Source organism: Ambystoma mexicanum, chromosome 8, assembly GCF_040938575.1.
Source record: "Ambystoma mexicanum isolate Mex_15411 chromosome 8, UKY_AmexF1_1, whole genome shotgun sequence".
In the NCBI taxonomy this organism is placed as follows: Eukaryota; Metazoa; Chordata; class Amphibia; order Caudata; family Ambystomatidae; genus Ambystoma; species Ambystoma mexicanum.
In genome coordinates this window covers 1,712,058,056-1,712,072,319 of record NC_090929.1, presented here as the reverse complement: position 1 = coordinate 1,712,072,319, position 14,264 = coordinate 1,712,058,056, and the positions used below count along the sequence as shown (strand labels likewise).

At 45.5% G+C, this 14,264-nt stretch overlaps 1 protein-coding gene across 1 annotated transcript in view; it reads right to left on the bottom strand.

The window, feature by feature from the left end:
• Positions 1 to 1,943: 1,943 nt before the first annotated feature.
• Positions 1,944 to 14,264, bottom strand: part of GPR26 (G protein-coupled receptor 26) — a 397,890-nt gene continuing 385,569 nt past the window's right edge. The window contains exon 3 of the mRNA XM_069612028.1: positions 1,944 to 2,777. Within this exon, the coding sequence (XP_069468129.1) occupies positions 2,546 to 2,777 (232 nt within the window). The 3' untranslated portion in view covers positions 1,944 to 2,545. The remainder of the gene's footprint in view (positions 2,778 to 14,264) is intronic.

The window sequence follows — 14,264 nt, the reverse complement described above, 5'->3', positions numbered from 1 at the left end:
ATAAGCAGTGAAGGTGGCCAGGGGAACGAACCCAAGGGGTAGCCCGCTGGTAAAATATGCACTCAAGCGCTGGGCCAAGATTGACGGGAAGAGGCCCCATGCAAGTAGACCTCTGAACTGTGTTGGCGGCACTCGGAAGCCCATGGACCAGCAGTTATGAGGCAGCTCTGTTCAGGGCAGCCTTTGCCCGGGCCTACTTTGGGGCTTTTGGAATGGGGAAGCTGGTCAGAGGACAGGCTGGCATTAGGGGACATCAGCATGCGGATGGAATGCTTAACATTATTCCTGAGAAAATCAAAGACAACCCAGCAAGAAAAGAGAGGTTCATAACGTTGCAATGTATCGAAGAGGAGGGCCACTGCCCCATCTGTATAACAAAGGTTTTATGCAAATCCAGCCCCATTTGGGGGGTCAGCTCGTAATACACAGGGCCGGCAGGGCCCTCAGCAGGCTCCAGCCTCAGGCAGTGCTAAGGAAGCTTATTAAAGAGGTGCGGTTGAACCCAACAAAATATGATACCCATTAATTACGGATAGGGGTGGTAACATCCACGTGGGCCGGTGGCTTGGGGTCAAAGGGGGTGAAGAGAACAGGGGGTGGAGATCTAATTGTTAATTTAACGCAACCTGTTCTCCCCTGCAGGTGGCGGGCCTTACAGATGAGCATGGATCGTGGGTCATTCTTTTGTGACGCGGGCAGGGAGGTGGCTAGAGGGCGTACAATGAGGTCTGTACTTCCAAAGGCCAATCATCTCCTGGTGGGAGACAACAGAGATGCGATGAGACTGTCTGATCTGATTGGTTACCGAGACCCTCCAGAATATTGGGTAAGACACCTGGGTGGGAATGATTGAACACACGTGGGGAGAAGGCAGTTGCAGAAAGGCATGTGTGAGCCCCTAAACAGCATAGCCCACTGCTAGAGGGAAACAGAGATATTCCTGCCAGAGGTGGTGCCCGGGAGCAAATGGCACGGGCCGACTGCGGCAAAGCGCTAGAAACATCAGGGAGAAAATGAAACAAGGTGCTAGAGAAATGTTACTGGCGCACTAGTTTACATTTTATTGGACATGACTTCTGCCAGAACAAACCTGATCTGTTTCATAAGGATGGGGTGCACCTATCAGCAACGGGAATAGAGGCATTTACAGACAACATATCTAAGACTTTGGCAGAGAGGGCATGTGTATAGGGATACCTTTGGGGGGAAGCTGAGCAGCGGTGGACCCACTCGGGTGTGGCGGCACGTGTCAGAGGAGAGAACCCCATTTGGACATTTCAGGGGCACCAGCCAGGAATGGAAGGGAAAGAAACAAAAGGGCACCTGGTAACAGAGCTCAGGGACAGTGGACAGGACACTAGGTACAAGGAAGAGCTATGGAAGCCATCATGGCTGGTGGCCAGCATCGGTCTCTTAGGTGCTCACAAGCACCCCTTTGAGCTTTGCTTTTTGAGTTTTGTTTTGTAAATAGTCATAGTGCAGCACGGTTTATTCAGGTGGCATGGTGGGTGTGGCCGAGCAATGGATGCCAGCCCTACTCAGCTTATTCATCTGCCATTTCCTACACTGCCTGGATGGTCCAGTGGGTCGAGATGGGTGGGAGCGGGAGGTGCCGGCTGTGCTGCCAGGACACATCTGCCTGATGGGGCAGAAAGCCTGCCTCTGCTTGCCCTCCCTCACTGCACAGCCACATTCCCTTCCAACTCTGTGACTCTCTGATCCTGATAGTGGGGCCAACCTGTCTCCTGGGATCTGGGTGAAGAGCGGAGAGTCCTGCACACAGGTTAATGAGGCAATGCACTCGCCACAACCTGCGGCACATGCGTGCAAACCACTGTGGCATGCACCTGTCCAGTCGCGCGGCACAGTCCAGCCCCAGGTGATCACCCATGCACTGCCTTAGAAACTCAGGACAACATGCAAGAAAGACCACCAGACCAAGCTGTACACACATCATCATTTTTTCTAAACAACAATTCACATGTTCGGATCTATACATTTAATTTAGGTTTAATAAATAAAGTCACTGTCCTGTCTGCCATCAAGGCGAGCAACCTTGGCATCTCCTCCAAAAACATGTAAACAATTTCCCCAAAGGATGTAAACATTTTCCCATCTCGGCCTGTAGCAGTTTTTTGTCAAGTGAAGAACAGAACAATGCTCAACATTTCAACAATCTCAGCACATCGGCCTCCTCATGCTCGAATTGCAGGGACCCTAGAACCTCTGAGTTCCAGACTGCTCATCCTTTCACCGGTGCCGTGGCAAACCGGGGAAGCTCTCCATCATGGGCTACTTGCTGCCAATATATATCTCGCGTGGCCTGGCGTTGCACGTGCCATAGGGTGTCCTGTAATCCAGGACTCTGCAAGATGCGGCTCTCCAGATGTTGTGAACTATAACTCCCATGATCCCTCACCATTGACTATGCTGACTACGGCTGATGAGAGGTGAAGTCCTACCCATCCGGAGAGCAGCAGGTTGCATACCCCTGCTCTAATCCAATGGGTGCTTTCTAGCTCCAATCATTTCCCTTCCAAGCTTATCACTCTGTGGTTTGAACAACGTTCCTCCTGTGCAGTTCCCCCGTCAGGGCCGAGGAGTTAATGGAGCTCCGTTTGAGGATTTTGTTGACCATGTCCTTCCACGTCTTCTTGTACTGGTTCCGCAGCAGGGAATACACAAATGGATCAGACACCGCTTTGCTGTAGGCCATGCACTTGGAGATGATCCCCCAGTGAGGGTTGATGGGCGTAACAGAGGACAACTCCACCAGTCTGCAAGAAAGAGAGAGGGAACACCAGGTTAGCAGCCACTACAACCAGAGCAACAACGCAAGTATACACTCCAGACACCAATCACCCAGTATAACAGGGGCCACTGCCATGAAACCAGAGAAACCAGTGTCTCCACCAAACTAGAAACCGACATGATAGACAACACCTCCTCAACCAGAAGCTGAGCAAGGACGCAAGTGTGAATCCCAGACACCAATCACTCATTATAACAGAGAGCCACTGCAATGAAACCGGAGAAACCGTTCTCTCCACCAAACTAGAAACAGACATGATAGACAACTCCTACTCATCCAGAACCAGAGCAAGGACTCAAGTGTGCATTACAGACACCAATCACCCAGTATAACAGAGGGCCACTGCCATGAAAGCAGAGACACCGGTCTCTCCACTAAACTAGAAACCGACATGATAGACAACACCTCCTCAAACAGAACCAGAGCAAGGACGTAAGTGTGAATCCCAGACACCAATCACCCAGGATAACAGGGGCCACTGCAATGAAACCAGAGAAACTGGTCTCTACACCAAACTAGAAACCGACATGATGACAACACCTCCTCAAACGGAACCAGAGCAAGGATGCAAGTGTGAATCCCAGACACCAATCACCCAGTATAACAGAGGGCCACTGCCATGAAACCAGAGAAAATAGTCTCTCCACCAAACTAGAAACAGACATGATGACAACACCTCCTCAAACAGAACCAGAGCAAGGATGCAAGTGTGAATCCCAGACACCAATCACCCAGTATAACAGGGGGTTACTGCCATGAAACCAGAGAAACGGGTCTCTCCACAAACTAGAAACAGACATGATGACAACACCTCCTCAAACAGAACCAGAGCAAGGATGCAAGTGTGAATCCCAGACACCAATCACCCAGTATAACAGAGGGCCACTGCCATGAAACCAGAGAAACTAGCCTCTCCACCAAACTAGAAACAGACATGATGACAACAACTTCTAAACAGAACCAGAGCAAGGATGCAAGTGTGATTCCCAGACATCAATCACCCAGTGTAACAGAGGGCCAGTGCCATGAAACCAGAGATACCAGTCTCTCCTCTAAACTAGAAACCTTCATGATAGACAACGCCTCCTCAAACAGAACCAGAGCAAGGATGCAAGTGTGCATCCCAGGCACCAATCAATCCAGTATAAAAGAGGGCCACTGCCATGAAACCAGAGACACTGGTCTCTCCACTAAACTGGATACCAACATGATAGACAACACCCCCTCAAACAAAACCAGAGCAAGGACGTAAGTATACACTCCAGACACCAATCACCCAGTATAACAGAGGGCCACTGCCATGAAACCAGATACACCAGTCTCTCCTCTAAACTAGAAACCTTCATGATAGACAACACCTCCTCAAACAGAACCAGAGAAACTAGCCTCTCCACCAAACTAGAAACAGACATGATGACAACAACTTCTAAACAGAACCAGAGCAAGGACATACGTGTGAATCCCAGACACCAATCACCCAGTATAAAAGAGGGCCACTGCCATGAAACCAGAGACAATGGTCTCTCCACTAAACTGGAAACCGACATGATAGACAACACCTCCTCAAAGAGAACCAGAGCAAGGATGCAAGTGTGAATCCCAGACACCAATCACCCAGTATAACAGAGGGCCACTGCCATGAAACCAGAGAAAATAGTCTCTCCACCAAACTAGAAACAGACATGATGACAACACCTCCTCAAACAGAACCAGAGCAAGGATGCAAGTGTGAATCCCAGACACCAATCACCCAGTATAACAGGGGGTTACTGCCATGAAACCAGAGAAACGGGTCTCTCCACAAACTAGAAACAGACATGATGACAACACCTCCTCAAACAGAACCAGAGCAAGGATGCAAGTGTGAATCCCAGACACCAATCACCCAGTATAACAGAGGGCCACTGCCATGAAACCAGAGAAACTAGCCTCTCCACCAAACTAGAAACAGACATGATGACAACAACTTCTAAACAGAACCAGAGCAAGGATGCAAGTGTGATTCCCAGACATCAATCACCCAGTGTAACAGAGGGCCAGTGCCATGAAACCAGAGATACCAGTCTCTCCTCTAAACTAGAAACCTTCATGATAGACAACGCCTCCTCAAACAGAACCAGAGCAAGGATGCAAGTGTGCATCCCAGGCACCAATCAATCCAGTATAAAAGAGGGCCACTGCCATGAAACCAGAGACACTGGTCTCTCCACTAAACTGGATACCAACATGATAGACAACACCCCCTCAAACAAAACCAGAGCAAGGACGTAAGTATACACTCCAGACACCAATCACCCAGTATAACAGAGGGCCACTGCCATGAAACCAGATACACCAGTCTCTCCTCTAAACTAGAAACCTTCATGATAGACAACACCTCCTCAAACAGAACCAGAGAAACTAGCCTCTCCACCAAACTAGAAACAGACATGATGACAACAACTTCTAAACAGAACCAGAGCAAGGACATACGTGTGAATCCCAGACACCAATCACCCAGTATAAAAGAGGGCCACTGCCATGAAACCAGAGACAATGGTCTCTCCACTAAACTGGAAACCGACATGATAGACAACACCTCCTCAAAGAGAACCAGAGCAAGGACGTAAGTATACACTCCAGACACCAATCACCCAGTATAACAGAGGGCCACTGCCATGAAACCATAGACACCGGTCTCTCCACTAAACTAGAAATCAACATGATAGACAACTCCTCCTCAAACAGAACCAGAGCAAGGACGCAAGTGTAAATCCCAGCCACCAATCACCCAGTATACCAGGGGGTACTACCATGAAACCAGAGAAACCAGTCTATCCACCAAACTAGAAACAGCCATGATGACAACACCTCCTCAAACAGAACCAGAGCAAGGACGCAAGTGTGAATCCCAGACACCAACCACCCAGTATAACAGAGGGCCACTGGCATGAAACCAGAGAAATGTGTCTCTCCACCAAACTAGAAAAAGACATGATAGACAACACCTCCTCAAACAGAACCAGAGCAAGGACGCAAGTGTGAATCCCTGACACCAATCACCCAGTATACCATGGGGCTACTGCCATGAAACCAGAGAAACCAGTCCCTCTACCAAACTAGAAACATACATGATAGACAACACCTCCTCAAACAGAACCATAGCAAGGATGCAAGTGTGAATCCCAGACACCACCCACCCAGTATATCAGAGGACCACTGCCATGAAACCAGAGAAACTGGTCTCACCACCAAAACCAAAACCGACATGATAGACAACACCTCCTCAACCAGAAGTGAGTAAGGACCCAAGTGTAAATCCCAGACACCAATCATCCAGTATAACAGATGGCCACTGCCATGAAACCAGAGAAACGTGTCTCTCCACCAAACTAGAAACAGATATGATAGACAACACCTCCTCAAACAGAACCAGAGCAAGGACTCACGTTTGCTTTCCAATCACTCAATTTAAGAGTGGGCTACTATCATGAAACCAGAGGAACCAGACACTTTACCAGTCCAGAAACAGCCATGATATACAACTTTGTCTCAAGCAGATAACATTCATAATTACCCACTCGAGCACACATGATAGAAAACACAGAATCCAGAAAACTACAACATCCATAAACAATTCCATCAAGAGACTTTAAACATGGCACCTTACTACAGTATACCAACATAAAAAAGAAAACGCTGCAAAAACATCAGAGAAAACACCTCCTCCACCAAAACAGAACAAGAAATACTGACTCCATCAAAGGACATTTCACAAACAAAAAGTGACATGAGGCTATGCATTAAACATGCAAAGGGATGTCAAACTAGATTAAAGAAATCATTGTAATGCTCAATCTCTACCCCAAGTGCAGCAACAGGAAAACAAGAAAGGGTGTATTATTACAGTAACAAATAACCCCTCTTAAATGGCAATAAGAGAAAACACCAACATCACACAATCATTAATACGCGTTCCAGAAACAGAGACCTACTACCACAGCACAAACGCTAATGTCCATTCCTGAAACAGACACCTACTGCCACTGCACAAAAATGTATGCCCTTTCCAGAAACAGAGACCTACTACCACAGCACAATCATTAATGCCCCTTTTGGAAACAGAGACATACTACTGCAGCAAAAGCATTAATACCCATTCCAGAAACAGAGACCTACTACCAAAACACAAACATTAATAGCCATTCCAGAAACAGAGATCTCCTACTATAGCAAAAGCATGGATACCCTTTCCAGAAACAGATACCTACTACCACAGTACAAGCATTAATATCCATTCCAGAAACTGAGACCTACCAACACAGCACAGCACTAATACCCATTCCAGAAACAGAGACCTCTTACCAAACCACAAACATTAATAGCCATTCTGGATACAAAGACCAACTACCACAGCACAGGCATTAATAATGGTTCCAGAAACCAAGACCTACTACCACAGCAGAATCATTAATACCAATTTCAGAAACAGAGACCCAGTACTACAGCAAAACACTAATACCCTTTCCAGAAACAGAGACCTACTACCACAGCCACGCATTAATGCTGGTTCCAGAAACTGAGACCTACCACCACAGCACACGCATTAAAACCCTTTCCAGAAACAGAAACCTACCATCACAACACAAGCATTAATATTGGTTGCAGCTACTGAAACCTATTACCAAACCACAAGCATTAATAACCATTCCAGAAACAGGGACCTACTACCACAACACAAGCATTAATACCTGTTCCAGAAGCAGAGACCTCCTACCACAGCACACTCATTAACACCCATTTCAGAAATAGAGACCTCCTACCACAGCACAAGCATTAGTACCCATTCCAGAAATAGGGACCTCCTACCACAGCACATGCATTAATACCCATTCCAGAAACAGAGACCTACCACCACAGCACAAGCATTAATACCTTTTCCAGAAACAGAGACCTAGTACCACATCACAAGGATTAATAACCATTTCGGAATCAGAGACCTGCTATCAAAGCACAAGCATTAATACTGGTACCAAATACAGAGACCTACTTCCACAGCACAAACATTAATACCTGCTCCAGAAAAAGAGACCTACTAATACAGCACAAGCATTAATACCCGTTCCAGAAAAAGAGACCTACTAATTCAGCACAAGCATTAATACCCATCCAGAAACAGAGATTTACTACCACAGCACAAGCATTCATAACATTCCAGAATCAGAGACCTACTATCACAGCACAAGCATTAATACCAATTTCAGAAAGGGAAACCTCCTACCACAGCACAAGCATTAATACCCTTTCCAGAAACAGAGACCTACCACCATAGTACAAACATTCATACCTTTTACAGAGACAGAGACCCACTACCACAGCACAAGCATGAATAACCATTACAGAATCAGAGACCTACTATCACAGCACAAACATTAATACCTGTTACAGAAACAGAGACCCACTACCACAGCACAAGCATTAAAACCCGTTCCAGACAAAAAGACCTACTCCTGCAGCACAAGCATTAACACCCATTCCAGAAACAGAGACCTCTTTCTACAGCACAAGCACTACTACACTTTCCAGAAACAGAGACCTAGTACCACAGCACAAGCATTAATAACCATTCCAGAAACAGAGACCTACTGCCACAGCGGAGCAATTAATACCCATTTCAGAAAGAGACCTACTTCCACAGCACAAGCCTTAATACCATATCAGAAACAGAGTCTTACTACCACAGCACAAACATTAATACCCATTTCAGAAATAGAGACTGCCTACCAAAGAACAAGCATTAATATCTGTTCCAGAAACAGAGACCTACTGCCCCAGCACATGCATTAATATCTGTTCCAGAAACAGAGACCTACTACCATAGGACAAGCATTAATACCCATTCCAGAAAGAGAGATGTACTACAACATCACACACATTGATACCCTTTGTATAAACAGAGACCTACTACCACAGTACAAGATTTAATATGTGTTGCAGAAACAGAGATCTACTACCCCAGCACATGCATTAATACTGGTTCCAAAAACAGAGACCTACTACCCCAGCACACGCATTAATACTGGTTCCAGAAACAGAGACCTACTACCACAGCACAATCATTATTACCTGTTCCAGAAACAGAGACCTACTATCACAGCACAATCATTAATACCCATTCCAGAAACAGAGACCTTCTACCACAGTACAATCATGAATACCCGTTCCAGAAACAGAGACCTTCGACCCCAGCACAAGCATTAATAAGTGTTCCAGAAACAGAGATCTACTACCACAGCACAATCATTAATACCTGTTCCAGAAACAGAGACCTACTGCCACGGCACAAGCATTAATACCTGTTGCAGAAACAGAGACCTTCTACCACAGTACAATCATGAATAACCGTGCCAGAAACAGAGACCTTCTACCACAGTACAATCATGAATACCCGTTCCAGAAACAGAGACCTTCGACCCCAGCACAAGCATTAATAAGTGTTCCAGAAACAGAGATCTACTACCACAGCACAATCATTAATACCTGTTCCAGAAACAGAGACCTACTGCCACGGCACAAGCATTAATACCTGTTGCAGAAACAGAGACCTTCTACCACAGTACAATCATGAATACCCGTGCCAGAAACAGAGACCTTCTACCACAGTACAATCATGAATACCCGTGCCAGAAACAGAGACCTTCTACCACAGTACAATCATGAATACCCGTTCCAGAAACAGAGACCTTCGACCCCAGCACAAGCATTAATAAGTGTTCCAGGAACAGAGATCTACTACCACAGCACAATCATTAATACCTGTTCCAGAAACAGAGACCTACTGCCACGGCACAAGCATTAATACCTGTTGCAGAAACAGAGACCTTCTACCACAGTACAATCATGAATACCCGTGCCAGAAACAGAGACCTTCTACCACAGTACAATCATGAATACCCGTTCCAGAAACAGAGACCTTCGACCCCAGCACAAGCATTAATAAGTGTTCCAGAAACAGAGATCTACTACCACAGCACAATCATTAATACCTGTTCCAGAAACAGAGACCTACTGCCACGGCACAAGCATTAATACCTGTTGCAGAAACAGAGACCTTCTACCACAGTACAATCATGAATACCCGTGCCAGAAACAGAGACCTTCTACCACAGTACAATCATGAATACCCGTTCCAGAAACAGAGACCTTCTACCACAGTACAATCATGAATACCCGTTCCAGAAACAGAGACCTGTAACACAAGTCTCCAACACAGATGCTAATTGTGGAGAGACTGCAGCAAAAGCTTATTTGCAGTGGGAAAAAAACGGAAAGACTTAAAATACTAGAGCTTTTTGCAAATATGCTTAAAAAGTAAGTAAAGACGCATTACTTTTTGCAGGCTATTTAATTTTTCGGCAATTTCACCAGACTTAATTGGAAAACAATCATAATTTTGCAATTGATTGAGGTGAAAAAATATCAAATTTAATCACACTGGCAGAATTTAAATTTCATGATTATCATGACTTTAGTCGACCATAAGGCCATGAAAGTCCTAGCAGTACAAAATAACAAATAGCACATTCCCAAAACATTGTTTGTAAACAATCACAAATTAATTAAACATCTTTCTACTTTCCACCATGTCACGTCACGTCCCACCTACAGAGAGACACTGATATAGTAAACCCAAGACCCCCCAATCCAAATCATACTCCCTACAATGATCGGCTGCCATCAGAGTTGTGTATTTCTTCTGCATCATTCTATTACAGCTCCTCTGGGGTCGTTTCCCCAGTGGTAACATATGTGCTCCTGATAGCACAACATTTGGGGGCTGTACTATAGACAAATTAACCATTCTAAGGTCATGGTAAGGGCTGATTCGAATGCAGCTGTTAGTTGTTGGAGGGCCTTTATTGTTAATGCCCAAAATGTCACTGTTAGGACTGTTTTTCTATACTCTGGCCTGGTGGACAGATGTATGGAAGGCCAACCTATAATGTGACAGGGACAACTCTGGGAAGCTGTCACCAAACCAGTTCAGGTAGCAGTGACGAGGGTCTATGCTAAGTCTTAAGAGGTGGTGAGCTTGTAGAGGGTCCATAACGAGGTCACATAATGGGAGTCACAGAATACACTTAGACGGGATTTGTAAAAAAAATACAGTTATTTATGTTTGGCCAAACAACACTGTAAAAAATGAATACTAACAGGTAGAAATATCACACAACACTGGTTGAGGACATAACACAAATCAAACCCCTGTTAGAGAAAGTACAGATTGGATCATGCACCAATGGTCCTCAGAGAATCAACCCTAACTTCAATTGTCCTTCCCCGAGATGTCTGGAGCTGGTCAGCCACAGGACGGTCCCAGGACACTTCCCAGGGCCCTTCTTCACAGGGCACCAATCAGACATCAGGAATGGATGGTCCCTCCACTCCAAGGGTCCCAGCTTCTTTGCAGGACTGCTAAAGATCACTAGCAAATCAAGGCTCCACCAGGACAGCAGCAGAAGTTGGTTGCCAGGCCTCCTTCAGACAGGTCTCTGGTCTCTTCATGGGTCTCACAGCTGGACATGAGTCTTGGCTCCTTCAGGTTACTCCAGGATATCTGAAGAACGGGTGCAGGGATGCTTTCCTTATCCTAAAAGCCAGGTAAGAGCCGAAACTCCCACTAGCCAATTGCAGGACTAGCCCACACACACACCCCAGCAGTTGTCCAATCAGGACCACCGGTGGGACCATTCATGCATATCACTCAGACAGCAAACACACACAGCCCTCCAGTAGCCCACCAAAAGCATCTGATGTCCCAGACACTGGATGTCCTTATAAGCCCTCATAAGGATGTTCCTGGCCTCACAGGTCACAAAGAAGGCTAAAGAACAAGATGGCCAAAGGACCACTAAAAAACCATGTGGCACAGCCATGTTTGAACACTAGCCACAGTTTGTAGCCAAACGTGGTAAACGCAGTAAGGCTAAAATGAAAAGCACCAAAAAATGGTAAAAAGTCTCTGCTGCCACCAGCTTGTCCATTTAGCACACCTAGAGTAACCAAAAATCTTTTGAGGGTTAGCCTAGGGTAACACAAAAAGTGTACCCCATTGTACTGCATTGTAAAATGCATTGTACAATGATAAAACGTTACCACAAGTGATAACAAGTTACTAATAGTAGTAACACAGAGTGTGCAACCAGTTTAGGCATTTGTTTCGCAGCACCTCCCTTAATTCATATTTATGTTGGGTTTTGGGAACTTGATGCAAATATAGTGTGCTTCTCCTTAGTCTCTGTCCAGGGCAAGTTCTATTTACCCTAGGCCGTGGCACAATGTTGTGGTTATTTTGTGCCCCAGAATCATCTCCAGCCAGGGGCTTGTTGCTTAATAGTTTGGATTTAGAAACATGGGTGTTTCCCCACGTGAAGACTGCTCGAGCCTTTGTGACTTCTTACTCTGTGTAAGGGAGACCAACCCAGAGCATCCAGACTCATGGGACCTCTGCTTCAACGCGCTGGTCCCCTCTCTGTCCCACCCATAGCACTTTTCACACTATTCAGCTTGGACTGTGGTAGCACCCCTGTTGAACAGTTACTACTCATACCATCCCTCGCATCTTATTTTCCCCTTGGAAGTCACCCTAAAAGACTGCCATTCTCCTTGGCCTTGATCAAGATCAATAATAACCTTTTTATCTCGCAAAGTTCTGCCAGGACACTCCTACATTCACAAACACAAAGTAAGGATGGTCCCACAGCAGCTGGACCAATAATAGGCAGGGTTCACAATCCTCCACTGTGCTGCCACCAGCCTAAGTATAACAGACAAAGCATAGACCCATCGACATACAATCCACAACCTAGAACATGTATGAGCCCCTGCAACCCATACAAACATGATCAACCATGCATTTCTAGGTACTATGGCAAGATCTCTGCAAACGTGTGCATACATCCATCTGATACGCTCAGTGGCTAAGCTTGCGTGCTAAGAATTCACAGCAAGGTGTGCCTTTTCATGAACCTCGTTTAAAAATGGTGAAAATCAAGGAGGGAACCAGAAGATACGCAGGACTTGTACCCAAGGTTGGGTCTAGAGAGGCCAAGTAATGCCCAATTGCTGGGGAATCTGCGCCATCTTCCCCTGCATTTACCCTTTCCAACCTGCTCCTAGCAGGGAACTAGAAAGGATCCTGTGCTTAGGGCCCTTTGGTAAAGTGCATGCAATGAATGGATGGGTTCACAGAATAACTCTGAGTCCAAATAACTGAACCATTTCAGGAAGATGGCAAAGTACCGTTTTATTAACAATTGTCTAAAACAGGGAGTTACTATGAACATCAACGGACATACGCTTGATTTCTATCAACAATCTATTCATAAGTACATTGTTATATACGTCAGAGATGACATCATACTATGTGAATAGTGAAAAACCTACTGGGGATCAGGCTAGGCTCAAGGGGAACATCTAAGTATATTATCTATAGGAACTAGGATTGTAATTGGCTGTCCACTGTCAGGTGGACAACACATGCCTACCTCTAAAACATGTAATCTTGAGAAACATTAGATAAACAGTTTCTCATTGGTTTGTCAAACTATAAGGTCCTTCGTTATATGGACCCTATGGTCGGTTGGCATGCTTGCACCATGTCTGGAACATTCAGTTAACTTACCAGCATGTAAGCCGAGACTCAGGTGCACAGAGATGAGTGTGACTCTACCTCCCCACCCAATTAGCCAAGCATCTCTCATCAACCAAGCCTTCTGCCATGAAGATTGTCTTTGAACTCAGCTTTGCAAAAGTATCCTTGTCTTCAGACTACATGGCAGTGCAAGCACTCACTATCTTGTTCTGGGACTCCAAGTCCGAACTCTATTTCCATCTTTGGCTCATGTGACAGGAGTTCACAATGTGGTTCATTTTGCAGGTTTTTAATGCTCTTAACACCTTAACAAGGAATGATTCATCCTTCGCATATTCACTCCTTTCCAGAATAGATAGCTGACCTTGGCTGCTTCAGTCTTGACTCTAGGCCAGATAACCTCGCCATGCAGCTCCACAATTCAGCGTATTCTTGCAACACAGTTTTCCCTTTCTGTTTCATGGGTCCTGGCTTACTAAATTCATGACACCAATGTAAAGCTCCTGTACAATGGCAGCTTTGCCTGCATTCTATTCACTACGTATAGCCAGCTTCTATGATGACTTAGTCTACCTTTCGTTTCAGCGAATATACAATTATTGAAAGGTTGATTATCTTCAGCACTTTTTGCACATGTAGTCCTCTTTTTTCATATTTTAAAAGTTCTCCCGATTCTTTACTTTGTTATTAGTTTCTGTAGGATCCATACATTCTCTCCAGCCAGTATCCCGAGACGTCGTTCATACTCTCTTATGACGTCATAGACGTCTTTCTTTGCTCTTTTTCATATTCCTTCAGGGCGTTCCTTCCCCAGATTGT